Here is a 16,222-nt window from a genome sequence, read left to right as displayed (position 1 = left end):
ACAATATAAATTATAAATAGAAACCATTTTATAAGATTTCCCAGTTCTTTTTATGCCTATAGCTAGTTATATCATTCCTCTTTGTATCACAAAGGTATTGATTGGTTAGAAGATGTGATAGTCTATTGGGTGCAAAGTGTTCAACACTATAGTGTATGAGACAGTTAAGAACTTAACTATAGCTAAGTGGCAATATGACTGGATTTATAATCTGATTTGTCAAAGACAGGGTTTCACCAAAAGGCTTGAGGCGTATTAAGGGTGCTCAAAAAACAAGTACAAAAACAAAACTAAAGATAGTAGCTATTACAACAAAATATAACAAGTATATATACCAAAACAGTACAGATAAAAATCCAGCAAATTAAAGTAATAAAAAAGGCAGCAGCATTAATTACATAGGTGATGGTAAAGAACAGAATTAGCAAAACACTAGCTGGGACACTGGAGAGAGATAAAATAGGATATACGGAACATAGCTATGGCTTCAAAGGAAAATAGTGTTCAAAAAAAGTAACAACTGATTGTTGGAGTGAATGATTTTTACTATAGGTGTATTATTAAATAGAATAGCTAGATTATGGTAATGATAATGACCGGTGTTCCTTGATATAAGCAAAGTATAGGCAGAGAGGCAGGTAATCATGGAGTAGAAAGGTATGGCGAAGCTACATACACTCAACAGATGACCTTGATCACTTTCTGATAGTATATACCTATCAAGCAGCTCTTTGCTGCACTTGCTCCAAAAAGGAATTGATCCTTGGAGGTATGCATGCATGAAGATGGCTGCATGCATATTCCAGTAAGTTGTACTAAACTTGCATAACTAAGCAGCAGCTTTAGCAGTCTGAGTAAATAATTTAGCTTTCTTCAATCTTTAATTGAAGAGAGTTTCATTGTACACACCAGTACAGTGTCGGAGAGGTGAGAGTCTTTGAGTCAACATGACACACAAGTACGTACATTTAATAATGAGGTAAGTCTTCCTATTGTGGGACACATAAGGATGATTGAATATCACTCCACACAGATAACTCATTGCCATCATAGGGACTTAAATTTTGGGCCAAAGACTCATAAATTAGTCTATTAACTTCAGTCATTAAATTAAACATATAGCATAATCCAATGATGAGAACTTGTAAGGTGTCTCAATGTTGTCGGTGTGCATAATTATGAGACAGTGTACATATTATGAGACAGAAAACTGTGCAAATCATTTCAACATCCTCTAGCAGCTAACTTGGAGCAGAAAGCACGTAAAGCAATAAAATTTGGACCACCAATATGTTCCATATAGAATATTAAAATTTGATGGATATTACTTGCAAGAGAACAGAATTTCTTTGTATGGCTCCTAACATGTAAATGTCCGTAATTATGAGACAGCTGATCATATTATGAGACGGTTCTACTTTCAGACACTGACAGCTGCAATTTATGTGAAGGTACATTTATTAATACATCTTTTAATAAAAACAAAGTATATCGACAGTCAGTGCAGTACAGTTCCAATGCAGAGGCAGATATAACCACTGTATGTGTTTCCTTCACCCCAGATTTTACTGAAACATGCTGAAACTAACTCCATAGCTAAGCGATTACCTTTTCTACCTTTTGGATAATAGATAGTTTTTCAAACAACATGCTATGAAGATGAGATGCTACGCACAATTACATTTCATTATATTTACCAGCTTTTTACAGGGTCATCTTTAGACAGCAAAATTAAGCTTGATTTACATGGTTTTAAGCTATATCGATATCTTCAACAACTCTCATGATTAATGCACTATTTAGCAGACATTTTTACACACTTGTGAGAACTGGCATGTCAAAACACCTTTATAGCATGCTACGCACACTGAAGTAAGTGCCTAATAGTAATTATAGCTCAAATTGTCAAAGTGTCCCATAATACGTACTGTCTCATATTATAGGGACACTTACCTGGTACACTGTACATTAATGTACGTATACTTGATGGTTAAAAGTCCCCCATTACCCTATAGGTTAGTATGAAAACAAGTACATATAATTTGCACATACGTAATAATAGCCTGTACTGGGGGCTTTTTAGTACTAATCAGCGCGAGCCCGGTTGAGCACGAGACTACAGAGTCTTTGTGCCCAGACTCCACCTAGTGCTCTGGTGACTATCCAGCTGATGGCGGACCAGCTCGCAGATCAATATTATTTTTTCGCAGTCACGCCTCCATATTATGAAGACAGTAAACTACAGCATCCAGCGGTTTCAAGTGGAGGTCCAGATTCGAAATCTACATCCTCGACTGGAGTCACCGGAAACGTAACTGGACATACTGAACTACAAGTGTTACCAGATCCGGAGCAACTCCATGTACAACCGTATGTACACCTGGAACCATCCAGTGAAGCAAGATCAGAGCCAGTGCCCTCTCCAGCAAGGGATGACGCCACAGGACCTCGCACCCCTATCTCTAACCACATGGTGAGTGTTTATTGTGTTAATTTATCACTCAATTAGTATGCTTCAGCCATTCTTCCTTGCCAGTACACATATGCATGACAACACACTACACTCATGCACACTTCACAACCTGCCTCGCAACCTGCGCACACTATGTGTTGAGCTATACGTGCCACCCCACGCGTGCTATAGCTATGGTTGTGTATGCCCACACTACACACACGCATGCACACACGTACGCACACACACATACACATGCTAACACGTACGTACACACACATACACATGCTAACACGTACGCACACACACACACATACAAAAAGCAAAGTCTTTGGCTTCCGCTGGTGCGGTCACGCCTACCCAGTGAACCAGTACTGGGACACCTGTGCACTACTCAGGTGCTAGGAGTCAGTGCAGGCAAATCCTTCTGGGGCAGGACTAGTAATCCGCAGTAGGTTGTGCCATGTCTCACAGGTAAAGGTGTGGGCACCTGAAGTCCAACCTGGACCTTCACCTGCTTTATGCGACATGGACTGTTAGTATTTACTTCCCCAGTAAACACCAGGTACTCATTGATGTTACAGCTGGTGGGCTGTTTCCTCAGTTGGCACCAGGCCACCAGGTCCCCATTTTAACAGCTGGGTAGACTGGAGCAATGTGAGTAAAGTTTCTTGCCCAAGGAAACAGCAACAGCATCAAAGTGGCACAACCAGGAATTGAACCTGGAACCTTTTGATTGCCAGGCCGATGCTGCATGGCTATGCTGCCTCATCACACACACACACACACACACACACACACACACACACACACACACACACACACACACACACACACGCACACACACACACTACACACACTACACACACACTACACACACACACTACACACACACACACACACTACCCACACACACACTACACACACACACACACACACACACTACACGCACACTACACACACTACACACACACACTACACACACACACACACATACACACACATACACACACACACACACTACACACACACAACACACACACACTACACACACACACACTACACACACACACACACACACACAACACATACACACTACACACACACACACTCTCTCTTGACATCTTGATGCCGCCCACTGAAGTTGTTCAGCGATAGCGGGGCCCTAGGTAGGGACCAGTGACAAGCTGTTGTCTCCACACAGACCACAGTAGTGACGATGTCGTGTCAAATCCCCCTGACGGTGGAACTGTCGACCACAGGAACAGTTGTAAGTATTATCTTGTGGGAATGAGTTTGCAGCACAGGTGTTCTGCCTCCTTGATTGTGCCACTTTACATACTTGAGCATTTCATAATTTAGTCCACTGAGTCCTATCTTGGCATAGAACATACCAGCAATTATCAATAGTGATGGCTTTCAAATCAGACAACACCCCATCACGCCATCGTTTCTTGGTCCCATGAAAAGGCCGCTTCCTCTGTAATTCTCCAAACAGTAACTGCTTGGGCAGTCTATCATCAGCCATACGACCAAGGTGACCAAGCCAACGAAGGCACCTCTCCATAATAAAATCAACTATCAACCATTGCATACCAAATGCTTCTGACAAATTGTTAGTAGTAATACGTTCTCTCCACTGCTGATAACGAGACACGCCAAAGATAGTCCGAACACAACGGTTATGAAAGGTGGTAAGTTGTCGTAAATCAGGAGCCTTTATCGTCCAAGTTTCCGCACCATAAAGTAAAATAGACAACACAACTACCTTATATATGTTCCTTTTCGTAGACACAGAAATAGTCCTGTTCATAAAAATAGCCACGCAAGCTACCAAATGCCTTAGAGGCTTTCGCTATTCTACATGCTATCTCTCTAGTAACCTCTCCATCACTACACAGACATGAACCCAGGTAAGTAAATTCAGTCACCATCTCTATTTCACCTCCCTCCACACTCAGTGGAGTAACACCATCTTTACCAACACCAGTCCCCATTGCCATACCCTTAGTTTTGGGAAGACTAACAGTCAACCCAAACTGCTTTGCTCCCTTAACAAAGCTCTTTCCAGCAGATTCGAAGGCAGACCGGGATGCAGCATACAGTGCAAGATCATCAGCAAACTGCGACTCAGTAACCTGGACCCTTTGCAATCTAGACTTAACAGTACGGTCTCCTACCAGCCTCCTTCCATGTTTGTACAACACAGTAACTCCAGCACCCTCACAATGATCTCGCCATGTGGTCGCCATAGCATTAAAATAGATGTTAAAGAGTGTGGGGGCCATCGTGCACCCTTGCCTTAAGCCATTCCTCACTTCAAATCTACCAGAGACATCAGAACCCACACGAACCCCTGCATACATTCCCTCATGAAAGGACCTGATTATATCCAACATCTTGGGGGGCACACCACACTTCTCAAGGATTGTCCACAAGGCACCCCTAGGTACAGAGTCGTATGCCTTCTTCAAATCAACAAACAACACAAACAGACGATCACCGTGCTCTCGGGTCTTCTCCATCAGTTGCCTGGCAGCAAATATCATATCAGAGCATCCTCTACCTTTACGAAAACCACACTGTGAGTCAGGGAGCAACCCCTCAGCAATCACCTGCAGACGTTCCTGAACAATCCTTGCAAAGACTTCCCTACCACATCAAGCAAACTAATGCCACGCCAATTGTCACAAGATTGAAGATTACCTTTTTTTGGTACTGGTACTATCAGTGCATCCTCCATACATCAAAAACTCTACCTTCATTCCAAACATCTTTCACCAATGCAAGCAGCCTATCTCTCAAAACAGCACCACCAAACAAAATCAACTCTGGCAAAATACCAGACAGACCACCTGCCTTTCTAACCTTCAGCTGAGACAAGGCAACTTCCAACTCCTCCATGGTAGGAGGATCATCAAAGTGAAGCAGTGGTGGCAGGGTAGGCATAGCAGCAATAACATTCTCATCATAAATACTCTGAATATTCAACAAATTTTTAAAATGCTCATACCAGCGATCTACAACTTCCTCTGGTCCCTTAGTAAGTTTACCATCAACCTTCAAAACTGCAGCAGTCCGTACTGGTCTGCGACCAGAGTGAGCTCGTTGCAACCTATGAATGCTGCCCCACCTAACCTGCCCATCTCTTCTAGCTGCCTCGCCCTCAGCAGCCACCTTATTAACCCAATCCTCCTTGGCCTTAACAACAGCCTCCTGTACCATCCGCTGCAAATTCCTGAAGGTCTTCCTACGCAATCTTGTGCCAACTTGAAGAAACTTCTGATAAGCGTCATTCTTCTCATCAATTAAAGGCTTCAGCTGAGAATAACTGTCCTCAAACCATTCTGGATTTGAACGATAGCCCCTACCAATCGAATCCTCAGCTGAATTTACTATACAAGACTGCAATTCCTTCCAATTGTCCTCAGCACAAGTCACAGAGGAGAATCTCCCATCACACAATCTGCTCTCCAAAGATGACACATATTCATTCACTGTGCCTGGTCTTGAAAACTTATGTACAGCAAATGGCGCAGGACGCTTCCGTACACCAACAGAATGGGAAAATAAAATCCGTACTCTAGCCCTTACCATATGATGATCAGTCCAGCAACTAGCTCCTTGCATTACTTGCACATCCATACAACAGTTCCTCTGGCTGGTCCTCATAATAACAAAATCAATCAAATGACACACTCTAGTTGCTGGGTGTGTCCATGTACCATAATATTTCTTCTCAAAAAAACTGTTCATAACAGAGAGTTGATTAGTTTCACAGAATTGAAGTAAATCTTCACCAGCCAAATTACATACTCCAATGCCATGTTTACCAAGCACACCAGACCATAGTTCATCATCGTCATCATATACGCCAACACGAGCATTGAAGTCACCCATAATGAGCAAAGTATCATCTTGAGGAACACTATCCAAACAATCCTGTAACTCTTCAATGAATGAAGACTTCACACTTGGAGGAGCCTTCGTAGTGGGGGCATATGCACAAAGTATTGTTACAAATGATGTTTTATAATGTTGCCATCTCCTACAAACCCACTTCAATCTGGCCACGATCAATCTGGAGCTCACCACCTTCCACACTTCACCTGCTGCTCTCCAAGCATAGCATTAAAATAGATGTTACACACACACACACACTCACACACACACACACACACACACACACACTACACACACACACACTACACACACTACATACACACACACACACTACCCGCACACACACTACCCGCACACACACTACACACACACCACACACACACACACACACACACACACGCACACACACTACACACACACACACTACACTCACACACACTACACACACACACTACACACACACACTACACACACACACTACACACACACACTACACACACACACACACACACACATACACACACACACACACACACACACACACACTACCCACACACACACACACACACACACACAACACACACTACACACACACACACACTACACACACACACACACACACTACACACACACTACACACACACAACACACACACACACACACACTACACCCACACACTACACGCACACACTACACACACACACACTACACACACATACTACACACACACACTACACACACACATTACACACACACACTACACACACACACACACACACACACACACACACACACACACACACACACACTACACACACACACACTACACACACACACTACACACACACACTACACACACACACACACACACTACACACACTACACACACACACACACACACACACACACACCACACACACACACACACACACACACACACTACACACACACACAACACACACACACACTACACACACACACACTACACACACACACTACACACACACACAACACACACTACACACACACACACTACACACACACACTACACACACTACACACACACACTACACACACACACTACACACACACACACACTACACACACACACACACACACTACACACACACACACACACAAAACACACACACACACACAAAACACACACACACTACACACACACTGCACACACACACACACTACACACACACACACACTACACACACACACACACACTACACACACACACACACTACACACACACACACACTACACACACACACAAAACACACACACACACACACACACAAAACACACACACGCACACACTACACTACACACAAACACACACTACACACACACACACCACACACACACACACACTACACACACACACACACTACACACACACTACACACACACAAAACAGTAGCATAATGTGATTGATCCTACTGGAGTGTTGAAACTGATTTTCTATAGCAGCCACGTCATAACATTGGGATGTATGATGGAAATTTGAATGCACAAGTACTGTTTAATTCCCTCACCTGACCTAAATAAAAAGGCTCACAAAAGGTTATCTGTAGTATCTCCAATGGAGAATTGGGTAGGAATGAAGGTTTCCAAAAAGCATTTTAAAAGAGTGCGTCTGTGTCTGTGTACTTAGTGGGTATGTGTGCTGTGCAAGTAGTAAAATTTGGTGGCTGCTGAATCATACCCCAACACCACGATACAGCAGTTCTAAGAGACCTTGCGTGACAACAAAACCAAGCGAAATCACGTGCACAAGATTTTGTGCAATCATATCAATTCATTTTTGTAGTTCAAACTAAAAGTACCGCACATGACGTCTGCAGGGTCTCTTAGAACTGCTGTAAAAGACCCCCTGGAGAGTGGCCAGACTATGACCTGCTAAAGTCACCCTCCCCTGTAGTGGAGCATGGTGTGTATACAGGGTGTGTAAGCCTTGCTGGCTTCCAGAAGAGCTATCCGTGACCCTGCCTGGTCTCCAGACTCTCCACTATAGCAGAACACAAGTTATCTGAACTCCAGTTATTACTGAACTCCAAATATGATTAGAGTAACAAATATTCTATTAGAGTAGTTGAATTTCATAACATTTTTATTGTTTTCCAAAGTGTTAAAATACATTTTAAGATGATTTTACACACATTTTCAGTTATCTGAATGCTAGCTGGTCCTCAGGGATTGGATAACTACCAAGGTTCCACTGTCCATTTTCAGCTATAGTGGTGCTGCTGTTAAAGCTATACCACAAATACACACACATACTATGTCACACATGCATAACTCATAATATGTATTTTCCTCAGGAATGGACACAGATTCATGAGCAATGTCATAGCTCTTCTGATGACCTTGACACTAACATGGAGTCTCACCCATCTTTACCCCAAAAAGTCAGTGAAGTCAGTAGTTCTGATTTTACCTCTCCCAGAAACTCATCGATTGTACCAGCCAGTTTATCATTCCAGTCTGGTTTGACTGGACCACAGTCACAGGAGCAGGTGTTGTTTATGAACTCTGGACTACATGTTCCTATTGATCCCACATTGCCTTCTCCTTGTACTGAGGATGTTGAAGATGTTGAAGATGGCACACGACTGTTAATGGTAAGAGCAGTGTGTGAACATTACCTGAGTGCACATCACACCAAATATATTATATACATCAGCAGCACCTCTGTTGACATTGACAAATCAGCAATAGACCCTCAGTTACCTGAACCTTATTTACCCATTCCTTCGCTTTATCCAAAATTGGAAATGACTGTTCTATTAGAGTATTTTAGTGCAAGTGTATGTTCTATTAGAGTATTTCCACAGAGCTCTGTAGTATATGGCTTCAGACAGTTCACTCTGTTCAATTTATGGCTACCACAAGACATGTAGCATCTTGAAGTTGTAAAATTATAACTGAGGGGTCAAATTTTAGGCTGACTAGCTATAGGCTTATTATTCAAGTAGTTGTGTACCTTGCTTGTAATCTGTAACTTTTTTGACTGTTCAATTATAGTTTTGACACCATTCATTGGTTAGTGTGTATTGTGTGATCCTTGCCTTGGGGTAATTAGGACAATATTTGTACTATGATTGTAGAATGTTATCATTTTAGGAAAGCGGTGATGCCACTGTTGCTACTCACCCACAGACACTGGAGAATGGCTCGAAAGAGATGACAGCATCTAGTCCACCATGTAACCACTACTTGTGTAAGCGGTGCTGCAGAGAAAGGATCAACACCATGTTAATTCCATGCCGCCATGTTGGATTGTGCATGGGTTGTGCTTGCCGGATTTTGAGATATTCATCTGTCCTAACATGCAGGTGTCCTTTCTGTGATGAACCCGTTATAGGGGTTGAATATGCATTGTTAACTTAAAGCCGTCAGCTAATCTTACTGTAGTTTAATCCCCCCAATCTTTATCACCCCCAATCTTCATGTATTTTGATTTTGTAGACATGTATATAATGAATGATTTAACTAGATAGCACTTCAAATTACTCACTGTACAAATAAATTCAATGGACTTTTTTTGTATCTGATGTACACATGATTTTTGTCTGTAAATGGTGTAAATTATAATTCAATTAATCTCTCTGGTAATGAGGGCTCATACCATCTCAAGGAAGATAGCACGGAACATGGAGTAAACAGGGTCAGCTATTGGGAAGCTGACTTTATTCTTGTGTACAGCTGTACATTGTGGTCAAAACTCATTTACCTTGTCAGTGAGAACACAACATCATATGAATGAGACCGCATCATCTACTTGTATTATATATATAGGATAAATTGTTGATTGAAAATTTTTAAGGGTAGAAATCTCACTAATGGGTCTTCTTAGAACTTTTTCTTTACAATTTTAAGCCTTTGGTTAATAACATCACCGCCTCTATGTCTATGTGAATAAGCTTGCAAAGGCTCTTTTGAATTCTTGGAGGTTGGTCATGAGGCACCGTTCATTACCTGGTCTCAAAGAAATGCTGAAGTCTAGTATTGACACCAGTCACTCTAGAGCAAATTTTGCCGAGACTCATGTATGGCCTCGCTCGCTGAGAAACTGTTGCTATGTGCTGGTTGTGACACACTACCAGCTCCTATTTAACATCATTAGTTCATTACTAACCCTATATAGCCCTTTTTCCCCACAACAAACCACATCTTGTCTGCTGCTCTTGATCAAGGCAGGCCGTATTCATTCAATCTTACAGGTTTTTATTCATGGGCTCCAACATGCATGCATGCAACATTACCTAAAATTCAACTTTATGCTGACCTTCCAGGCTATCTTGCTAGCTAGTGTCAGCCCTCTTTGTACCATTCCAACCAATCTTCCACCACTCTTAGCAGGCCTGACTTGGCAATGGCTTAAATAACTCCATTAATTTTGTCTTTTGAACTGACTATCATCTACTGCCTGCTAGAGCTGAAAAGAGATTGATATGATAACCTTCAGCTTAACTGTAACAGTCAACCCAGAAAAGCTGACATCAATTGCTTAAACAGCCAATTTCAGTGGAAATAGTGCTGATCTTATTTCCATTGAGATACAATTTCCCAAGTGGATAATGCCTGTCAAGTGATAAGAAAACTATAAGATCCTTGTTTGAGCAGGCTTCTTGCATTGCTGTATACAGAATATTTAATTCTAGAGCCTTCCCAGACTGGGATCGAATCTGCTGGATCATCTAAGCTGAACCTTTTCTGTGTGCTATGTGTATTACTATTTAATTCTTGTCAGCTTACAAGGGGAATTGGAAATAGTGGAAATGGAAACCGGAAATGGTCAAACTCATTTAGTGGCCACCTCTTAAGACCACCTAGCTTCTTGCAAAGACCACCTCTATACAAAGACCACATTGTGATTAGGCTCCAAAGATAGTTTAATGACCTTATTAAAAAGACCACTTCATGGTCACCTTTTATAAAGACCACCTTGATCTTACAAAGACCACATGCACACATCTTCACATTGTAATACATGTAATAGCTAAGTTCTGAACATCACTTTACCAAAACTATATGTAACTAAAAGGCTCTTAGTATGGGACCTTTAATAAGTATGTTATAGTGTAGTACACTTTACTTACACAGAGTGTTTTTTGCATATGAACATTCTGGTACAAACTGAGTGATAATGGTATGGATAGCCACGGCAGACGGCTTGAGCAAAATATGGATCAAAATATTCATTTGAGTCATGAAATACATGTACTGAAAAGTGGTGGTCTTTATAAAGAGGTGGTCTTTATAAAGAGGTGGTCTTTATAAAGAGGTGATCTTTATAAAGAGGTGGTCTTTATAAAATTGCGACCATAAAGTGGTCTCATTAATGAAGTCATTGGGTATGCCTTAGTTATCATTGGGACCTAACTACAACATGGTCTTTGTACAGAGGTGGTCTTTGTAACAAGGTGGTCACTAAATGAGAGTTTTACTGTAGTATACATTTATATGACAATTTGGCCATTTCTGTTTTCCATTTCCATTTTCCGTTTCCATTTTCACTGTTTCCAATTATCCAGCTAACAAAGCACTATGTGTTCCTGCATGAATACAGATGGGAGGCAGGGGTGGACCTAGGATTTATAAGGGGGGCGGGAGGGGGGGGGGGGGGGGGGCTAACTCAAGGTACTAATCACTTGGGTGGAGGTATGCAATGCACACCTCCCAGCATGTGAAGCATGCTGGAATTAGGGGGTCTGGGGGCATCCCCCCCAGGAAAATTTTGAAATATAGATGCTAAAATACTGCAATTTGGAGACATTTCCACATAAAATGTATATTTCTGCCAGTAGATATTTTAGTATATACTGCCTTTAGATATATATATATATATAATATATGGCTCTCTGCAGCATTTGTTAATGGAAAGGTTTGGGTAGGTTCAGACAACCAAGCACATGATGCACCCTATCACAACTACATTCATGATAATGTTGAAATAAGTAGATGAACAAGCCTTTTAAACAGACCAATGCACTTCATTGTATGCTGTATATAGGAACAAGCAAATTTGGCATAACAGAACAACCTATTATGCTTACACTGAATGTTCTATTATAGTAGTTAGGTGACTGTTCTATTAGAGTATCTCGATCTTGTACACCTCCAATGCTGATCCGGGTCCTTGTTGTATAACCTTTACTGCATAGCATAAATCCACTAATAAATAATGCCTTGGGAAAATGTTTATAAGGTGGGTTTAATTTATGAGTATTTGTATTATTAGTGATCATATAATTATGCTAAGACAAAATTTATTATAATCCTTAGCATATTGATCAAGTCACAGTAAAGTCTGAAAGTGGAGGGCGCAGGGGGCTTCAGCCCCCAAAGCCCACCCCCTAGAATCTGGGAGGCCTAGACTCAGGGTATCAATATAATTATCATGGAGCCTAGCTAACTTAATAAAACATATTAGAATTTGAGGCTTCCCGGCCTGTGTAGACGCACAAACACTTAGAAGATGTCATGCTATTTTTAGAGATCATTTCTATTTCAGGAATTGGAGATCTCCGCAGATTACATAAATTCTATTATTACATAACTATGTCATTCTATTTTAGGAATTGAAGATAATGATTTCATCCGTGGTCATTGGTGGTCAATATAACAAGGTGCCCTCTTCCATCATGCACGGTGAAACATTGGTGACGGTTGTCGAAACTCTCGATTATGCGCCGCCGAAGTATCAAACTTACTGCTATATATGTCTTGGAGAAGAACCGGATGTTTTGATGGCGTTGAAGCTGTCGTTGATTCTTATGTAAACCCTGACGATTATGAAGCGTTAGACTGCAGATTGAGAACATTCATACTTCCTCCACCATGGAAGGGATCACTGTGCTATCAGTTAATGGCAGAGGCAGGGTTTGTATATACTGGTCAAGAAGATCTTGTCTACTGCTTCAGTTGTAACATCAAACTTGATGGGTGGACTAAACACATGGATCCATTACTGAGACACAAAGAGGAGAGTGGCACTTGTTCGTTTGTGAAACAGCTCAGGAAGCGTAGGCGTAAGGACAGATTGGTGACTACTCCACTTAAAAAATTGCCTACTGCCTTTTGTCAGCCGTTAACTTATACTGTTGTGTCTAGCCCATCTGTGACACAAGGCACAGAGGCATACCACTATCCTGAATACAGTCACCACCAAAGTGCCAGGCCACAATCATTGAAGTGTGTGGCAGGATGTTTAGCGACAGAGTCAGCTGTTTACTGCCAGGAAACTGACAAGGTTACAGGTAAACAAGATAAACATCTTCCATGTATGATGAGCAGTGAAATGGACATGGGATCATCTAATAGTGTTCTGCTTGACACTGTTTCAGAGCCATCATCCTTATTCCTACCAGATGATAAACCTCTGTTATTCCCAGCAGGGAGTAGTGACTTCACCCGGGATGACATGGAGGAAGATGATTTATTATTTACTGACCAGTATCACAGGTTTGGGGAAGCACATGTATCAACATCATCACTACAAAACTGCAGTCATCAACAAAGCTTGATATCCAGTAGTTCTCAGGTGTGCATCATATTGTAGTGTTTGTGTGCATGTACTTGAGAGGCTGTGATATTCATGGTATCAGGGATATACTGTATATACGTGACCAGATTTGTGAAAAGGAGTCTTCCACACACATCCAATTCTATGAACTCTGAAAACCATATCTTTGTGTTAATAAATAAAAGTTTTCTTTATCTACGCAGTTATGTCGGTGTTCACTACCGACCAAATTAGTGAACAGTGTTTTCCAATCTGAAGTTATGAGTAGTCGAAGTTGGTAAATTGGATGTGTGGAAGACCCTTTTTGTAAATCTGGTCACATATACTGTGATTCACAGTTTAGTATGTTATGACATGGAAATTCTATGTTTCACAGATCCCAGTCAAGTGTTTAGAAAAAATAAAATTGTATGATCCATGCTAAGACCTGCATGAAGTTTGTGTTATACAATTTGAATTTGGCATAGTAACATTTTAACACTTTAATAGAGCAGTCACGCACTCTAAGAAAACCAAAAAACAAGTCTGCTTGGTAACTACTATAATCTGTGAAACATGGGACTAACTTGTATCGTTTAATATTAATTATTCACACAACATCCCAGTCCAGTCCGATGTCCAGTCTCACTTCTGGTTCCTCCATTGTTGACACACCACCTTATGAATTGGGACCTCAGTTACCAGTTGGAGGAAATTGGCAGGCTGAAGGACCTTATCCTGATGATGTTGCCATTAACAACGTGGTGAGAACACTGTGTATGTGTAGTGTGTGTGCGGGTGTGTGTGGTGTGTACGCGCATGTGTGGTGTGTGCGTGCAATGTGTGTGTGGTGCTGTAGTGTGTGTGTGTGTGCAGTGTGTGCGCGCGTGTGCAGGGTGTGCGCGCGTGTGCAGTGTGTGCGCGCGTGTGCAGTGTGTGCGCGCGTGTGCAGTGTGTGCGCGCGTGTGCAGTGTGTGCGCGCGTGTGCAGTGTGTGCGCGCGTGTGCAGTGTGTGCACGCGTGTGCAGTGTGTGCGCGCGCGTGTGCAGTGTGTGCGCGCGCGTGTGCAGTGTGTGCGCGCGTGTGCAGTGTGTGCGCGCGTGTGCAGTGTGTGCGCGTGTGCAGTGTGTGTTTAATGTAATCAGAGTAACCATTTGCAAAAATCACACCCCTTAGGCATACGACCATAGCCTGTAAGCCACCTGTCTGGTGTGCTTAAATCAAAAACATGCTTAGCTACATGTATCTATGTCACCCATGTGAGCAAATCCATTAAATGGTAAAGCAGCCATCTTGTGAGAATTATGAAGGCTGCAACATAGGTAAGCTTTGCACTAAGGTTTTTGCTGGTTTGACATATAGGTGTAGTGACCCTATGAAAACTTTGTAAAGGACCTTCATATTGAACTGTTCAGGTATTTGTGACTGAAAATACCATAGCAGGCTACCAGGAAAAGTGTGCCTTTTTGACTACATGAAAGGGAGCGTGTCTGCTACTTATGTAAACCAAAGTGATCAAAGAGCAGCCTCAAGGCTTTGTTGGGAGAATTAGTGGAAAATATGATAGACAAACTATGCAATAGTTGAGAAGATATTTTGATGGGTGTGTTTTTGTAGGCTTACCCAGTGAATTAAAAAAAATTAAATCAAATCAAATGGTGTGCTTATAGCACTTCTGTAGCATAGCAATGTAATTAGAGAATTACAAAATTTCAATAATTTAATTTGAATGTGTCAATTATTACAAAACGAGAATGTTTATAGGTTGTGTTTCAGCTACGTACTCCTGCAATCCTTGATGACCCCCTCTGTACAGTATACTCCTGTTTGAATAAATTTGTCTGTTTTAAATGTTCCCATTATGTGTATAATATACTTATCCAATTCCTTGTATAATCTCTGTAGGATGACAAGCAACAAACTGGACCTAACCAAAGCATGGAAGGAGAGGAGGCTAGTATTACTCCATATTTATATCACCGTGGTGGCTGTTTCATGTGTCAGATCTGTACTTGCAGACAAGTAGACACAGTTGTGTTGCCATGTCGACATGCCAGAATGTGTATGGAATGTGTGGATAATATCATTGTCTCTTCCGGGAGGTGTCCTTATTGTCGCCAACTGATTCTCTGTACTGATAATATATACACTTGATCTCCCCATGATTTGAACATCTTTCTGTATATTTTTATATGCATATTTCAATTATATTAAGTGTATAGCCCAGGATTGGACTTACAAAATCTGTATAGAATTAGTGATCGCTTCTCTAATATATAGGAGACTGGTGGATATGGTAAAATATGTCTTCATGGATGCATGTTTAATGGCCAAGAACAGGGAATTAA

At 41.5% G+C, this 16,222-nt stretch overlaps 2 protein-coding genes across 2 annotated transcripts; both read left to right on the top strand.

The window, feature by feature from the left end:
* Positions 1–2,104: 2,104 nt before the first annotated feature.
* On the top strand, positions 2,105–9,997 carry LOC136257817 (uncharacterized). The gene is made up of 3 exons (XM_066051121.1): positions 2,105–2,473; positions 8,689–8,988; positions 9,491–9,997. The coding sequence occupies exons 1-3, from the start codon at positions 2,171–2,173 to the stop codon at positions 9,755–9,757; spliced, it is 870 nt and encodes a 289-aa protein (XP_065907193.1). The 5' UTR covers positions 2,105–2,170; the 3' UTR covers positions 9,758–9,997.
* Positions 9,998–12,947: 2,950 nt separating this feature from the next.
* Positions 12,948–16,117, top strand: LOC136257801 (baculoviral IAP repeat-containing protein 7-A-like). The gene is made up of 3 exons (XM_066051111.1): positions 12,948–13,913; positions 14,501–14,638; positions 15,780–16,117. The coding sequence occupies exons 1-3, from the start codon at positions 13,092–13,094 to the stop codon at positions 16,026–16,028; spliced, it is 1,209 nt and encodes a 402-aa protein (XP_065907183.1). The 5' UTR covers positions 12,948–13,091; the 3' UTR covers positions 16,029–16,117.
* The last annotated feature ends 105 nt before the right edge of the window (positions 16,118–16,222 follow it).

This window comes from Dysidea avara, chromosome 6, assembly GCF_963678975.1.
Source record: "Dysidea avara chromosome 6, odDysAvar1.4, whole genome shotgun sequence".
NCBI lineage: Eukaryota > Metazoa > Porifera > Demospongiae > Dictyoceratida > Dysideidae > Dysidea > Dysidea avara.
The sequence above is the reverse complement of the archived record's forward strand: the minus strand, read 5'-3'. Positions and strand labels throughout refer to the sequence as shown.